This window comes from Bubalus bubalis, chromosome 10, assembly GCF_019923935.1.
Source record: "Bubalus bubalis isolate 160015118507 breed Murrah chromosome 10, NDDB_SH_1, whole genome shotgun sequence".
NCBI classification, from domain to species: domain Eukaryota; kingdom Metazoa; phylum Chordata; class Mammalia; order Artiodactyla; family Bovidae; genus Bubalus; species Bubalus bubalis.
The window spans coordinates 14,368,203-14,386,294 of NC_059166.1; the positions used below are offsets into that span (position 1 = coordinate 14,368,203).

The following is an 18,092-nucleotide window of genomic DNA, read 5'->3' on the forward strand; positions in this document are numbered from 1 at the left end:
AAGAACTGTACAAAAAAGATCTTCATGACCCAGATAACCACGATGGTGTGATCACTCACCTAGAGCCAGACATCCTAGATGTGAAGTCAAGTGGGCCTTAGGAAGCATCACTATGAACAAAGCTAGTTGGAGGTGATGGAATTCCAGTTGTGCTATCTCAAATCCTAAAAGATGATGCTGTGAAAGTGCTGCACTCAATATGTCAGCAAATTTGAAAAACTCAGCAGTGGCCACAGGACTGGAAAAGGTCAGTTTTCATCCCAATCCCAAAGAAAGGCAGTGATCAAACTACTGCACGATTGCACTCATCTCACACGCTAGCAAAGTAATGCTCAAAATTCTCCAAGCCAGGCTTCAGCAGTACATGAACTGTGAACTCCCAGATGTTCAAGATGGATTTTTTTTCAATTTTACTGTTATTTATTGTCTTAAAATTGCATAGTACTTTGATTGTGCATGCTTTTAAACAGAGGGCAGGGTAGCCCACTTGAAACTATTCTCTTGCATGGGATTTTTCAGGCTGTTTTTACTCTGGGCAGGAGCAGGGACCAAAATGCTGCCGGGGCTTAAAAAGAACCATGATGAGATGAAAGAGAAGTTGGAGAGTCAGAGAGATTAAGATGAGAAGATACTGTTGAAAGGAGCTGAGATCTGATAGGACCTATGGAGGCATAGGAAGATGGGGGGAGGGGGCTTCCCCGAGGTCAGAGGACAGGACTCAGTAGCAGCCAAGAGAGGATGGGAAAGGAGAAAAGAGTCCAGAGGGGCAATGCCTGGCACTCAAATCTGAGATGTACATTCCCTGCCAGGGGACTGGGTGCACTAGGTAGCCTGAGGGCACCGTTGGCTACAGAAAGCCACATACTAGAAAAATAACTTAAAAGCTATACAACTGTCATTATAAATATTTTGTCTTTAGTGTTGGTTAAAAAAGGTTCACAGTTACTCTGAAGAGAGCTGTATCTCTATTGCACGGTATTGGAAGAGTCTGCTCAGATCCCCATGTGTAAACAATGATTCCCTTCTCCTCTGGCGACTTCAGGACACAGAGAAAACACTATCTGCTGTAAGCAAAGCACTTGGGTACAAGGCACATCAAAGCTGTCAAGCTCTATTGGGATCTACTGAGAACACGCTGAATGCCAGCTTTTCTTCCCACTTGGTTTCACTGGGACAGGTCTTGAAGGTGGTAGTGGTTTCCTCTCGGTTCTCATTCCACGGTTACAGACTTGGCCAGATTTCTGGGGAAGTCAGCGTGATATCCTCGGAGTACAGCCAGGTGGAAGGAGAGGAGCTGCAGTGGAATCACACTTAGGATGCCCTGCAGGCAGTCTACAGTGTGGGGCAGCTCGATCCTTTTATATGCAAACTTGAAGCTTTCAGTGTCGTCCTTGGAGCACAGTATTATTGGGCGACCCTGGCGGGCTGTGACCTGCTGCAGGGCATTCTGGCATTTGGCAAAGCAAGGATCCTTCATGATGACCATGATGACAGGCATCTGCTTGTCAATCAGTGCCAGGGGGCCGTGCTTCAACTCTCCAGCCAGGATGCCTTCTGAGTGCATGTAGGTTATCTCTTTAATTTTCAGGGCTCCTTCCAGGCATGTGGTATAGTTGTAGCCTCGCCCCATGACCAGAAGCGACCTTTGTGTGTAGAGCTCCAGGGCCAGGTTGTGGATCTTCTCATCCAGAGACAGCACCTCCTTGATCAGCTCGGGTAGAGATTTCAGGCCATGGATGATCTCTCGCCTTCTGTTTTGCAGTGAAATGCGGTCTTCAGACATCATCAAACCAAACATCACCAAGGAGATGAACTGACTGGTCTAAGCCTTGGTGCTGGCCACACCGATCTCCGGCCCTGCGTTGATGTGGACGCCGCAGTCCGTCTTGTGGGAGATGGAGCTGCCCACGGTGTTGGTGACGCCCACGGTCAGAGCTCGGCGGTCCTTGCAGTAACGCAGTGCCAGGAGGGTGTCTGCAGTCTCCCCTGACTGGCTTATGTAAAAGCAAACGTCATCCCTGAACACAGGTGTGTTCCTGTCCAGAAAATCACTAGCAACTTCAACCATCACGGGGAGCTCGGTCAGTTCCTCCAAAACTTGCCGCGTGGCCACAGCGGCGTGGTAGCTGGTCCCACAGCCAATCACAATGAGCCGTCGGCATTGTCTGATCTCCTTCAAGTGGTCTTTCAGGCCACCCAGGAGCACTGTGTTGGTCTCAAAATTCACTCGACCTCTCATGGTATTGAAAACGGATTCTGGCTGTTCAAATAACTCCTTTTGCATAAATGCACTGAAGTTACCTTTCATGATTTGCTGCAATTCCATCTGCAAGGTCTGGATGGCTCGAGATGGGTCATCACTAGCCAAACGCTTGACCCGGTGAATAGAGTTTCCCATCAGCCACTGCAGCAATGTCATCATCCTCAAGGAAGATGACCCGGTTGGTGTGCTCTATGATAGCACTTGCATCAGAAGCAAAAAAGAATTCCACTGCATTATCGCCCACAGCGTGAAGGCAGGTCAAGCTGTCCAGCCTCTTCATCCTTGTTTTACAGATATTCTTCACATTCTCAATATTGCGTGTCCTATATAAGACGGGGATCTGTTCTGTGGAGAGTTTGTATTTGCTCCTTACTCCGATGAGTAGGGGACTGCCTCTCCTTGTGGCCACGGCTTCTCCAGGGTAGTGGATGCTCTTGAAAACCAAGGCAAATGCGCCTTCCAGCTGCTGAATGACTCTCTCCACCAGTGTTGAAAATGTAATGTCCTCAGTTTCTCTGTTGTCAAACACATATTTAATCAGCTTGGCAATGGTTTCTGTATCTGTTTCTGACTCAAACTCATAGCCTTTGCTTTCCAGAATTTCCTCAGGTCTTTGTAATTTGTGATGATCCCATTATGGATGACAATGAATTCGTTGCCTTTGAGCGCTGCGGGTGGCTGTTGACAGCACTGGGGACCCCGCGAGTGGCCCACCGTGTGTGGGCAATGCCAAAGTGGGTCTCAAACTCCACTTTTAAGTCCATGCTGTCTTGTTTGTAAAGTTCTTCATCAAGAGCTTTGACATTTCCTCTTTTCTTGACTAGCTGCATATGCCTTTCTTTGACTTCATTATTATTTCCATCAATTGCCACACCTGCTGAGTCATAGCCTCTGTATTCAAGCCGCTGCAGGCCCTTGATGAGGGTTTCAAAAATCTCCTTCCTTGTCCGGGGGACTCTGTAATTCATGTACGCAAAGATTCCGCACACCTCGGCTGCTCCTCGCGCCCCTCCGGGATCCCGGCCTCCGCTCGCCGATAACCGCCGACACTCCCCCAAGACGGATTTTAAAAAGGCAAAGGAACCAGATATCAAATTGCCAACATCCGTTGGATCAGTGAAAAAGCAAAAGATTTCCAGAAAAACATCTACACCTGCTTTATTGATTACGCCAAAGCCTTAGACTGTGTATCACAACAAAATTTGGAAGATTCTTCAAGAGATGAGAATACCAGGCCACCTTACTTGCCTCCTGAGAAATTTGTATGCAGGTCAAAAAGCAAAAGTTAGAATTGGATATGGAACAACAGACTGGTTCCAAATAGGAAAAGGAGTATGTCAAGGCTGTATATTGTCACCCTGCTTATTTAACTTTTATGCAGAGTACATCATGTGAAATGCTGGGCTGGATGAAGCAAAAACTGGAATCAAGATTGCCAAGAAAAATATCAATAACCTTAGATATGCAGATGACACCACCCTTATGGCAGAAAGTGAAGAGGAACTGAAGAGCCTCTTGATGAAAGTGAAAGAGGAGAGTGAAAAAGTTGGTTTAAAACTTAACATTCAGAAAACTAAGATCATAGCATTTGGTCCCATCACTTCATGGGAAATAGATGGGGAAGCAATGGAAACAGTGACAGACTTTATTTTCTTGGGCTCCAAAATCACTGCAGATGGTGACTGCAGCTGTGAAATAAAAAGAGGCTTGCCCCTTGGAAGAAAAGCTATGACCAACCTAGACAGCATATTAGAAAGCAGAGACATTACTTTGCCAACAAAGGCCCATGTAGTAAAAGCTATGGTTTTTCCAGTAGTCATGTATGGATGTGAGGGTTGGACTATACAGAAAGCTGATTGCCTAAAATTGATGCTTTTGAACTGTGGTGTTGGAGAAGACTCTTGAGAGTCCCTTGGACTGCAAGGAAATCAAACCAGTCAGTCCTAAAGGAAATCAATCATGAATATTCATTGGAAGGACTGATGCTGAAACTGAAGCTCCAATACTTTGGCCACCTGATACAAAGAAGTGATTCATTGGAAAAGACCCTGATGCTGGGAAAGATTGAAGGCAGGAGGAGAAGGGGATGACAGAGGATGAGATGGTTGGATGGTATCACTGACTCGATGGACATGAGTTTTAGCAAGCTCGGGGAGTTGGTGATGGACAGGGAAGCCTGCCATGCTGCAGTCCATGGGGTCACAAAGAGTTGGACATGACTGGACTGAACCTCTGACTTTCCTTTAAGAACTGGACTTTAAGAGGCAGCACCCATTCAACCAAGGGCAATTATCAGACAAAAGGTACAACTGTAAGGTCAGAAGTCAACCCTCACAGTGACTGGGCAGTGGGTGACTGTGGTGATCAGCGTGGGTCCTCGTAACATTGGTACCAATTCCACATTGCCAACACCAGGCTACTTCAATCTTCATTGGTTTCCCCCAGCTCATAATTCTCTCACACCTACAGTTTGTTCTTCACAGGGGATTGAATTGGGGCATTTCAATATGCTTATCAATAATTTTATATATGATAATTTGTCTGTTCAACTCTATGTCTTGGCACTTGAAAGGTAAGAGTTGATTTTTCTCACGCTTTAAGTCATGGTGTTGGACTCTTGCCTGAAAATAATAAGCACGAGGTGATTAGTGGAGTTGCAGTCTATGGAGTATTCAGTTCAGTTCAGTTGCTCAGTCGTGTCTGACTCTTTGTGACCCCATGAATCGCAGCACGCCAGGCCTCCCTCTGCATCACAAACTCCCAGATTTCACTCAAACTCATGTCCATTGAGTCAGTGATGCCATCCAGCCATCTCATCCTCTGTCATCCCCTTCTCCTCCTGCCCCCAATCTCTCCCAGCATCAGGGTCTTTTCCAATGAGTCAACTCTTCGCATCTATGGAGTATTACTTACTATTAATACTATACTTATAAGTTTGTAATAAATACTTTACTGGTCAAAGACCAACAGAAACTGAATGAAATTGAAAAAATTGAAAATTAAAAATCAATAGGAAAATAAGAATGAATAATGGAAATTCTCTACTGATGGTGAAAGTGAAAGTTGCTCAGTCATGTCCAACTCTTTGCAACCCCATGCATGAACTATACAGTCTATGGAATTCTCTAGGCCAGAATACTGGAGTGCATAGCCGTTCCCTTCTCCAGGGGATCTACCCAACCCCTGGAATGAACCCAGGTCTCCTGCATTGCAGGCAGATTCTTTACCAGTTGAGCCACAAAGAACAATCAATAATTTCAGGCAGAAGTTAAAACATTTGAACAAGCGACACAGAAAACCATCTGACGTTCTCCACTAGGCAAACTGTGAGAGATAAAGAATATGAGATTTTGTATTTTAAAAAAATCTAAAAACATCATAAGGACTTCCCTGGTGGTCCAGTGGTTAAGAATTGGCTTTGCAAGGCGAGACACGGGTTGGATCTCTGATAGGTCCCACATGCCACTGCATAGATCCTTAGAGCCACAGCTAAGACCTGACACAGCCAAATAAATAAAGAAACAAATATTAAACAAAAATAAACACACTGTACATTTTATAATTGCTTAAATTTGCTTAGTATAGCAACCATAAAATGGATTGTTTTTCTTGCACGGAACAAAAGATAGGAAAGTAATCAGAAGTGATTAATTATACTTTTATAGAAAGCAAATAAACTGGATGATGATCTAGAATATATGAGGCAATTGGGATAGAGAATGCAATGTTCCAGAAGACTCCGACTGACACACCTGGAAAGTAAAAGGAGTGGCTATTATTCAGTATCATAGAGGAGGAAAGATTCCAAATATAATCACGTAATTCATGAGTGTTTCCCTCCTGACCTTTTAAACAGCTAAATATTTTAGACAGTGACGCAAACATTCAGTGAGACTCAAATGCATTATTTAGGTGAGCAGGTGTTTGTTTCTGTAATCATTTCAAAACCTCTCAGTGTACGATCAAAGAAAACAAGTTTAGTTCACAAAGAACAGTTTTAATTACCGGGACCACAGTGTAATGACATAAAGTTTTATTTAATTATTGTTTCTCCAAGGCCCAGCTCCCATGGATTCCTGTCTCAGTCCTCTAGACAAGAAATTTAAGTGAAAATAGCAAGTGTTATTTTCTTTAAGTATCTCTAAGATACTGAGCAAAGAAGCAGCACCCCTCTTAAATCCACATAGCAAACAGCACTGTCAGTAAAATTACACCCCATGTTGGCAAAGAACACAGCATAGCTTCAATAATGAAGGTCCCAGGAGATCAGAGGAGCCATCTTCGACATGTGAAGAGCTTAGCTGAGCAGTAGAGGTCAGCTTTAGGAAGCAGTGGGACCCATCACCCCCAAGGTACCACCCCCAAGGTACTTTGAAAGCATTGAGTGGTGAGCACATAGGAGATACTTCCCAGGGTTTCCATGAAAATGCTGGAGGCAAGATGCTGCACACAATCCTTAGAGACCCAGAGATTTCACAAGCAGAGGGTACACCATTTAGGATTTTCTGCCTGGGAACTACACACAGCAGCTCATGTGATTCAACAGAAAAGAAACTCACTGGAGCAATCAGCACAGGGGTAGGGAGGGAGTGAGGGCCCCCATATTCAAGGGGGAAACAGCAGATCTGGGCAAGAACCAGGGTAGCTGTGGACACCTGCAGATAGTCTGGTCTCAGACCTGCTGCCTCTATACTTTTCAGCTCTACTTTCAATCCTCTTCTCAATCTGTTAGTGATACAAATTCCAGGAAGAACAACTAATCAGTCTAACTTCAGTCACTTGCTCACTCTTTGGCTAAGGAACAGCCAAGTACCTTGACTGACAGACTGCATTTAGTAAGACAAAAAATAGATTGTATTCAATGGAGTAAAGATAATTCTCCCAAAGGGAAATCAGAGTGTTGTTCTAATATCAGGCATATTTTGGTATGTGGGAGAGGAAAGGTGTTAGAACCACTGAAGTTTAGTTTATTATTAGTACACATAAATTGGCATGGGAGACCAAAGGAAAAAAGTGATAGGAGATTATTAGAGTCCTCAGTGACCACAGTGTGGGAAAGGAGGTCAAGGTCAAGGAAAGAGGAGAGGGAGGGCAAAACAGATTGTAAGTGGAAGAAAAAGATGAACTAGAAACCAATTTTTGTAAGTTCCTGAATGCAAATGTGATATGTTTCAGGACAGAGACTATGTTTTATTTATATTTATTTTCACAGTTTACCACCCAGCCCGCCAATTATATAGTAGATAGGTGTTCCAAAAAGGTTTGCTGAATTAATGGTGAACAAATGAGTAAGTGATTAAATATATGAGCAAATGGATGGACAGATGGATAAATTTAAGATTGGTGGAATAATAATGCTAATTTAGAGAAATTAAAGAATCTACCAATAGACACAGACAGGTATTAAGCTAGGTTGCTCCTGCTAGAACAGAGATTCAATAACTAAGGTAAGACCATTAGGTGAGTTTCAAGACTTCTTATGACCCACAACTAAATTCCTAAAAATTCTGTAGGTTCAGTTCTCTTCAATTCTGTGCATTCAGGGAGCACAGTTGGTCAGTCTCAAGCAACCTGTGTTGCAGAAGGTTCGTGATTTTCATGCCACAACTTTGGGAAATGGCCCAAAACACACTTGAATCCTTTCATTTTCTAAAATCATCTATACTTAGTGTCTAGCTACTCTGTTTGCTGTTTTCCCCAGGAGGTTTTCTAGAATGAGAGCTAGAATGACCATAGCAGTTCAGTTAAGTCCCTCACTCGTGTCCCACTCTTTGTGACCCTATGGACTGCAGCACACCAGGCCTCCCTGTCCATCACCAACTCCTGGAGCTTAATCAAACTCATGTCCATTGAGTTGGTAATGCCATCAAACCATCTCATCTTCCGTAATCCTCTTCTCCTCCTGCCCCCAATCCCTCCCAGCATCAGAGTCTTTTCCAATGAGTCAACTCTTCGCATGAGGTGGCCAAAGTACTGGAGTTCCAGCTTTAGCATCATTCCTTCCAAAGAAATCCCAGGGCTGATCTCCTTCAGAATGGACTGGGTGGATCTCCTTGCAGTCCAAGGGACTCTCAAGAGTCTTCTCCAACACCACAGTTCAAAAGCATCAGTTCTTTGGTGCTCAGCCTTCTTCACAGTCCAACTCTCACATCCTTACATGACCACTGGAAAAACCATAGCTTTGACTAGGCAGAACTTTGTTGGCAAAGTAATGTCTCTGCTTTTTAATATGCTGTCTATAATCAACCTAGCTTTTCTTCCAAGGAGCAAGTGTCTTTTAATTTCATAGCTGCAGTTATCATCTGCAGTGATTTTGGAGTCCAAGTAAATAAAGTCTGTCACTGTTTCCACTGTTTCCCCATCTATTTGCCATGAAGTGATGGGACAGGATGCCATGATCTTAGTATTCTGAATGTTGAGTTTTAAACCAACTTTTCACCCTCCTCTTTCACTTTTATCAAGAGGCTGTAGTTCTTTGCTTTCTGCCATAAGGGTGGTATCATCTGAATATCTGAGGTTATTGATATTTCTCCTGGCAATCTTGATTCCAGCTTGTGCTTCATCCAGCCCAGCATTTCGCATGATGTGCTCTGCATAGAAGTTAAATAAGCAGGGTGACAATATACAGCCTTGACTGATACTCCTTTCCCAATTTGAAACCAGTCTATATTCCATGTCCAATTCTAACTGTTGCTTCTTGACCTGCATACAGATTTCTCAGGAGGCAGGTGAGGTGGTCTGGTATTCCCACCTCTTGAAGAATTTTCCACAGATCACTGTTGTGATCCACACAGTCAAAGGCTTTGGCGTAGTCAATAAAGCAGAAGCATTTGTTTTTCTGGAGCTCTCTTGCTTTTTCGATGAACGTTTTCAAATTGTACCTGAATCTTGATTGAAAATGGGAAATAATAAGTTGATCCAACTCCACAGAAATCTTGGTAAAATTGCCACAACTCAGCAAGGATCATGATTATATATTAAAGGTTCTAGACTTCCTATTTCAGGAAAGGAAAAGGGAAAGACTGTGTTTCTCTGATGGCTTAGATGGTAAAGAATCTGCCTACAGTTCAGGAGACCTGGGTTCAAACCCTGTATTGGGAAGATCCCCTGGAGATCTTGGCAACCCACTCCAGTGTTCTTGCCTGGAAAATCCCATGGACAGAAGAGCCTGGTGGGCTACAGTGCATGGAGTCACAAAGAGTAAGCCAGCGCTGAGCTACTAACTCTTTCACTTTTCTCAGTAACCTAATCCCATGTAATCAAAACCTGGGGAGTGAGTTTATATGAGTTTTAGTCTTGGAGCAAAGTTTTGCTTGTTAGCCTATGGACATTTTTATCTCCTCAGCTTGTGGTGCTTACTTAATGTGATATTTTCAGACAGACCAGCTAGAAGTTTGGTATGTTTTCAACAGAATGTACATCTTTCACTTGTCTTCAGAAAATTTTTACATCTGACTTTTAAGTAAGGTTAAGGGGAATACTGTGAGCATTAAGATCACAGTTAACAAAAATGATAATAATAAAAAAAGCTACCATTATTGCATGCCCATTATATATCAGGAGCTGTGTTAAGTGCTCTACATAAGGACTGAGGCTCAGCAAAACTCTTTCAGTTCTTGAGGCTCCTATGTTCCAAGCATCAGTCTGTAATCTAGAAAAGGTGACTGAATAATTGCTCGAAATATTTGTATTTCTTTGTATTATTGCATGCTTTGGTTCAGCACATGTTATGGTCACATGTATACCATTACAAGAACTTCACCATGCTTTTGAAAAATATAACTTGAAATCATCTTCTTGACATGAAGTAATGGACTAGGCTTAACATTTCAGTATTGGTAATCTGCCTTTTAGGAGTGTCAGAAAGCCAGATCATGTAGATGCAACAGGATGGAAGAGATGCCTCAGAGCTAAAGTGGAAAATGGAAACTAGAGGAGAATGTCTGACTGTGACTTTTATGCAAAAGTGCACATCCCCCGTTAGGAACTTACCTTTGCCACGTGTGTGATAATAATTTAGCCTTTTAAGGCTGACATTACTCTCTCTCTGATTATTTTTGTTGTTGTATGCTGTAGCATACAGGGAACTGTATGTATGTATAAAATTTGCATATCTGTATGTATACAATCTGTGTCCCCTGCAGTGGAACTTTTAACCACTGGACTGCCACAGAAGTCCTCTATCTATTAGTGAGACATTTTGGAGAGGTTTTATAAGAGAGCAAAGCAAGTTGAATGGCATCCTGTTGCTAGAGAGACAGAGAAGTTGGTTCTAGGTGTGGAGGCTCTGAACTGCACCTCTGGATAACAGATGAAGCCGCAGAACATGGGAGATTCTTTGTTACTGGGTCTTGGCATTCTGTGACCACAGTAAATCCTTAACAAATGGAGCGACAGCTCTTAATGCTGCTCACAGGCCTCTGTCTCATTTCCTCTTGGGCTGTGTTTGCTGACAATGTCTTCTGCAGCCACCTTGGACTTGTTTTCTTCTCCTTTTATTCCTCTTTCCCAGCCCTCCTCCAGCTCTGTTCTCAGAGTCTTTCCAGTGGTCCATGATTCGTCCTGGATTTCTGTCCTTTTTCACCGAGTCTTACTTGTCCTTCTAGTCTCAGCTCAAATATCACACACTGAGGGAATTCTTCTTTGCCACTGAGACTATGTGCAATCCCCCTGTTACAGATTCCCAGAGCACAATATGTCTTTATGGATAGAAATTGCCTTACTTATAACTTACATTTATATGCATGATTATCTCTTGTCTGTTTTTTCCCTGTACCTCAAGCCCATGTTCCCCATTCTCTACACAGGCTCAAGGCATAGGATAGGTATTTGAGGAGAAATTGTTCAGTAAATGAATGATCAATTACACATCTCTCAGAAGGGTGATTTCTTGGATTCTCTTGTGGCTCAGATGGTAAAGAATCTGCCTGCAATGAGGGAGACCTGGATTTGATCCCTGGGTTGGGAAGATCCCCCGGAGAAGGGCATGGCAACCCACTCCAGTATTCTTACCTGGATAATCCCCATGGACCGAGGTGCCTGGTGGGCTACGGTTCATTGTGTTTCAAAGAGTCGGACATGAATGAGCGATAAGCACAAGCACAGCACACAGAACAGTGAAGAGAAATGAAGAGACATGAGGGCTTTATATAAATTATTTGTGATTACTAACTGACCGAAACAACCTAAATGTTTTTTCAGTATGACTAAATTTTAGACAGATTTCTTCCTGACTGTGCACTCTAAAAGTCCTTTTTCTCAGTTTTCATTTCAAATTATCTGTGTTGCCTTCTGCCTCCACCACTTTAAAATGTAGACAGATCTTTTAGCCTCTGACCAGTTTTACAACCCAGGAATGGGTTTAAACCCAAAGCTTAATAAAGACCTGGGAGTCATTCCTTTGCAATGCCATCATGAAAGGACACAGGGCCTCAGTTTCCCAATCTCGGTGGAAAAGTAGGAGCCGAACTTCGATGAGCATCTATTAGCAAACATAGATGGCCTACTCACACTGATCAATCTCCTGAAGTCCTGCAGTCTTTTCCCACCAGCTCACTTCAGTGCTCAAGAACTCTCTCACCTTATGTTTCAGCAGAGTTCAGTCTCTCTCCCCTATTGCCACGGTCTTAAATAAAGTCTCCCAGGCCTGTTTAATTCTATTTTGTGCAGTTTTCTTTGACATGATACAATTGAGCATCAGTTTGGCAGTATCCTCAGCAGAAGATAATATTCTGCTTTGCATGCCAAAAGAATGAATGTCTGCCATTAGCTTTGTAGACTTTCTATGACCAAAGCTGAGAAGTTGGCCAAACTACCTCCCATCCACCCCTTAACCATGAAAGATCTTCGAATGCTAGGGTTGTTTAAGGGATGGCTCTGCCTATAAAAAGACAAACAAAAGACTAATTCACTAAATTTACATCTAAAAATACAATTTTCTGATTTTTAAAAGTGTTTTACTCTCTTAAACATTTTTGGATTTAGCTGTGTCTTACTATCTATGGCCTTTCCTTGTTCTCCAAATGCCCTTATATTGCTTGGAATTTTAACATCTATAACTAATTTCATGAAATGTTTAACTAAATGGGTCAATCACTTAGTCCATCTTAATGAAATGTTAAATTGCTTGTCTTCACTGGAGCATATTTTTCAGAATGGCTTGGTTAGCAGGACAGATCTAATGCTTGACTTATCCTTGTTAGATAACTGGATGCTGGAAGTGCTTTTTAAAAATGGGAAGCCAGATCTTCCAAGAGAAGGACAAGTCATTTGGGAAAGTTTTAACTGTAGAAATCAGGAAGTTTGGGCAGAGAATTGAAGCACTGGAGGTGGGCAACCAGACAGATCAGTGGAAGGGCTAAGTAGGTGGGTGGTTTGCATTAAAGAAATTTACTAATATGTGTATTTTGCTCCTTTCTTCCCTTCCCTTCCTTTCTTCTTTCTTTTCTCTCACAAGGGTATTTACTGAACAACTATGCCAGATACTTTTCTAGGCCCTGGGGATACAAAAGTGAACAAAACAGATTACACAAGAAATTCTACTATCATAGAGCTTACATTTTAATGTAACAATCCTTCTTTCTTTTCTAGAATCTGATTTCGGAGACAGAATCAAAGCTTTTCGTGGGTCTGACAATTCAATTTAATTCCCAGGAATGAGTTTAAACCCAGGATTTAATAAGGACCTGGGAGCCCTTCCTTTGAAATGTAATCATGGAGGGAAACAGTGCCTCAATTTCCCAATCTCTGTAGAAAGGTAGGAGTCTAGCAGATCTTCCCAATGCTGGGATTGAACCTGTGTCTCCTGTGTTTCCTGCATTGCAGGCAGATTCTTTACTGCTGAGCCACTGGGAAGTTTAATTTAGTTCCAAAACAAAAAACAAATGACATCAGCATATCAGCTCAGTGCTGGGCCTGAAGACTTCCATTAAATTTCCCCAGATTTTATGTAAGCATTCATCATCACTCATGAAGACGTATCTCTAACTCCTAGGGATGATTTAAGAGATTATATTTAAAAATAGGATAACGTTTCAGATCATGGGATTTTAAATAAAGTTCAAAATTATCCCTATTACATTCTGCCCTGTGACCCAGAAGAGAAAGATTGCCCGTACTAGGGCAACTCGATGAAGAACCTAACATTAAATTGCTTCACAATTTAAATTGTGGTTTCAGCTTGGCTTGTGCTGCCCACCGAAAATAAAAACCATCCCAAGGGCATTCTATTTTCTTATCTTCTTGGACTCTGTACCATATCTCAATTGTACATGAATTACATGAAGCCTTCCTACAGTAAGTCAACTAAAATCACATAAGTTCCTAACATTAAATTTTTATGTTCGAAACATTATAATTGTTTGCTGGCATAGAGGGTGTATTGGAAATTTTAGTGAGTGCATTGCTAGGCATGAACGTGATAAACCAATTCCATGAGCATTTGAGAGTATAATTACTTATGATCTGCAATATTTATTCTTCTCTTAGGGATCATTATGTTTTCCTTTGTGCGCAACTTTATAACTTGTGTATCTATCTGTAAAGGACCAAAGATATTCAAGTAAGTTTATACTTAATTCCATTCAAAATATCTATATTATATTCATTCTCAACTTTACAAAGATACAGATGAGGATTATGTGAAACCAGTCACCAGAACAAAAAAAAAATATTAAGTATAAACATTTAAAAATAAGTTTGACTTCAAATGATACATGATAGTTTTACAAGCATAAACTATAAAATATATATGTTACATAAAATGTGAAAATACTAACTTTTCTATAGGTACTTATTACTGCTATTCATTCACTAATTTGCTACTGCTGCTGCTAAGTCGCTTCAGTTTTGTCCGACTTTGTGCGACCCCATAGACGGCAGCCTGTTGCTACTTATTTTTTAAAAATATTTTAGAATGTATTGATTTGGGGGCTAAGCACTGTGCATTCCCAAAAGAAACAATCTCTCCTTTTCAAACGAGGAAGATAACATAATTTGTATGCAGCCAGAAGAGTAGATTAATGAATATATGTGGAATCTAGGAAAACGGCACAGATGAACCTATTTGTAGGGCAGGAATTAAGATGCAAACGTAGAGAATGGATGTGTGGACACATTGTGGGGGAAGAAGGGGCAAGATAATTTGGGAGATTGGCACTGATTTACGTGCACTCATATATAAAATCGATGGCTAGCGGGAACCTGCCGTATAGTGCAGGGAGCTCGGCTTGGTGCTCCGTGATGACCTAGAGAGGTAGAAAAGGCGCAGGGGGAAGGGAGGTTCAGGAGGGTGATAGCAGATTCACGTCATTGTACAGCAGAAACTAAAACATTGTAAAGCAACTGTACCCCGATTTTTTAAAGATTTAAATATACAAGGATTCTAAGGGAGTAGAGTTAAAGAGTATCTGAACTTAACATGTATCATTATTAGTTCTTTCCAGCTGAAACTATTACAAACGGTGCTGCTATACATTCATTTACAAATGTGTAGCTGGACATGTATAAGAGTTTATTTTTATTGTCCTTTTTGTTCTAAGGCCTACAATATGAAGTTGAATAAAAACAATGAGTTTGAACATCTCTAATATGTTCCTAATTTAAAAAGAGGTTATTCTAATGCTTTGCCATTGAGAATGATGTAGTTTAGGCTTGGGGTATATAACCTTTACCAAGTTATATGTTTCTATTTTGCTTAATTTTTTAAAATCATAAATAGGTACTGGAACTTATCAGATGTTTATAGTTGCCACTTATCATATGGTTTTAGCTGCTTTAACTTGTTAATGTGGTGAATAGCATCCTTAGGTTAATATTAAAACATTCTTACATTTCTGGGATAAACCCAGCTTAATTGATTTGTTTTATCTTCTTAAACACAAATGAATGTGTTTTGCTAATATTTGGTTTGGGATTTTTCATCTGTATTCATGAATGACATGGCCTGTAGTGCTCCCTTTTCCATGTGTGTTGTTTTTGCTTTTTTTTAAAATCTAGTTTTGTTATCAAAAGCTATGACTTCATAGAATAAGTTTAATAGTGGATCATTTTTAAATTTTCTGGAAATTGGTTTAAGATTGGACTGATCTGTCTTTTGAAACTTTGATTGAATTCAAATATATAAGACACTGGGTCTGGGGTTTCCTTTATGAAATTACGTTTGTCTTACTCATCTGGGCCTGCCACAACAAATACCATAGAACAGGTGGCTTAAACAACAGAAACATATTTCATTACAGTTCTCTAGACTAGAAATCCAAATCAACTGGGCCACACGTCCAGCGAGCACCTGGCTTGTACATGACCTTCTTGCTGGGTCCTCACATGGCAGGGAAAGAGAGAGAACAATCTTTCTGTATTTCTTCTTAAAAGGTCACTAATCCCATCATGAAGCCACCAAACCTCACGACCCCATGTAACCCTAATTTCCTCTGAAGGATCCCATCTCCAAATATCACCACACTGGGAACTAGGGCTTCAACATGAATTTGAATGTGACACACTCAGTCCACAGCAATGTTAACTTTTAAAAAATTTATTTAATAGTTGCAAAGGTTATTTATTCTTCTAATCCTACCTAAATATATTTTGATAAAATCATATTTTTGTAGAAGTGTGTCCATTGCGCTTATAATTTCAAATTATTGACATAGAAGTTGCTCTCCCTATTTTATTCTTTTATTTTTAATCACTTTTCTATATACAATTTCTCCTTTTCATGCCTAATATTTTGTATGTGACTTTGATCTTATTTCTTCTTTTCTGGATTAGCACAACTAGAGGTTTCTTAAAATTTCATTAATATTTTCAAATAACAAGAAAGATTACACAGCTCTTATAGTCCTTTATTATTTTCTTATTTTCTACTTTATTGACTTCTGCTACTGCCTTTATTTTTTTCCAGTATAGTTTATTCTAAGGATATTTTTCAAACATTATGAGTAAAACATAAAAGATTCATTGAAAGAGACATTAAGTAAATTTTTCTATCATTTTTATTGGTTTTCTTACTTTCACATGAATTTAGAAGAGAATAGAAAGATAATGACTCTCTCCTGGGTGTATACCTGTACTAGTTGTGAATTTCTTGCCTTTCAACTCCAAAAACAGTGTGTATTGCTCTGCTTGAGATACTGGAGTTGGAGGGCACTGGAAGGAACACTGAAGAAGGAAGATATTTTTTCCCTGGATGAGGTGTGGTTTCTTTCCTTTGGTCGTTGCAGTGTTAGGCTAAGCCAGTATGATACCCAGTGGAGTTCACCCCCAGCCAGTTTCAGCAACATCCCCTGTGGGCATTTCCCAGCATCCCCAGTAGGTTACTTCCCAGGATTTCTTGTGGGCATTTCTCAGTGTCCCCTGTGAATGACTTCTCAGTGAGTCCTGCATGTACTCCAGCCTGACTTCCAAGAAAGTGAACTTCCAAGTCAGAGGTTCATAAGCTTCACTTAGAGCCGGCTAATCTGAGATAACAAGTCAAACCTCTTGTATGTGGGAAGGTAGCCATTCCATCCAAACTGCTGAGATCACTCTAGGAACAGTGGGATCAGTTGATCTATGTTAGGGTACAGTAAGAATCTAGGCAGTAAGCTGTGATCCCCACAACTTTCCCATTCCCACAAACCCCTGCCCATCTGAGCCATGCCCCAATTCCACCTCTTCTTGGCTACGAAGACCCAGAAATTTAGCTATAGATTGTAGACTATGACCTTTTGAGTCAACAGAAGTGGGAAATAGTTTACATAATCCAATACTCTCGAGAAGTGTCTCAGAGTATTAAGGACATGTAGAAAGACTAGCAGTGGTTCCGAGAATCCAATTATCACCACAATTTTCCCAAACCCTTTAAATTTTCTAATTTCCCCTCTTGTTGGACCACAAGTTTTACGATTTTGTTGTTTTGTTTTGTTTTTTTTAAGACTGTCATTAAATGTCTGAGAAGATCAACAAAGAAAAAGTTTTTATAGTAGCAATAGAAATAGAAATGCAGCTCTAAACATATAAAGTTAACTAATTTCTACTTTATTTCTTTGGAGTAAGGAATTTGGAATTTGTTTTGCCTCTGGTATGCTATGCTACTACTGAGAACACCAGGTTTTGACTATAATAAAGCATATATTTAGAACATTTAATATTCTATTCATTACATATATCTAATAACATTTCTTTATTTTAATTTTGGCTCTAGTAATAATTTATGAATTAAAGTAATCTTATTAAAATGATTTAGAGCAGGATTAGCTCATATTGAATAATCCCAAATTCTGAAACTATTTTCTGTGCTCTGACTCACGGTTAGAATTGGGATTGGATTTCTTTTATCTGAAATGAATTATGTTTCACACATGAATCACTTTCACTAATAATTTTATTTTCCCTAAATCCTATTCTATGAAATCTTCACCAGCATTTTCAGCATAAGTGAGGAATAGCTAAAGAAATATGGGAAATGGAAGCACGGAATAGAGATCTATTTGTGTGGACTCTTGTAGCTGTGTTTCAGAAAAAAATAAACACTGAGAGTCAATATTCCCTGTGTTTTAGTTAAACTGAAACAGGAAGAGCTATTTCTGGTTCTGTTGGCCTGTGGGTAGAAATAGTAAGCAAAGAATCTTTGCAAGTTGTCGTGGGAGCAAGAGTAAATTGTTGACCAGAGTTGAAGGTCGGCTCTTGGGGCCATTCAACCTCCTTCTGAGCAGAAGTGCCAGCCTCGTGCTGTCAAATGGACCAGAGAAAGGTCACTGGGCCAAGAGAGACCAAATACAAGCCCTGAGCCAGGCAGCTCCTGAGCTTCAGAGCAGCCCTTGGGAAGGAGCCATATGCAAACAGTCTC

The 18,092-nt window shown here is 40.8% G+C and overlaps 1 protein-coding gene across 1 annotated transcript in view; it reads right to left on the reverse strand.

The window, feature by feature from the left end:
• Positions 1-397: 397 nt before the first annotated feature.
• Positions 398-18,092, reverse strand: part of LOC102412803 (glutamine--fructose-6-phosphate aminotransferase [isomerizing] 2-like) — a 30,472-nt gene continuing 12,777 nt past the window's right edge. The window contains 6 exon segments of the mRNA XM_044924071.2: positions 398-2,390; positions 2,392-2,860; positions 2,863-2,928; positions 2,931-3,437; positions 12,079-12,143; positions 14,429-14,508. Of these exon segments, the coding sequence (XP_044780006.2) occupies positions 1,211-2,390; positions 2,392-2,860; positions 2,863-2,928; positions 2,931-3,437; positions 12,079-12,143; positions 14,429-14,508 (2,367 nt within the window). The 3' untranslated portion in view covers positions 398-1,210.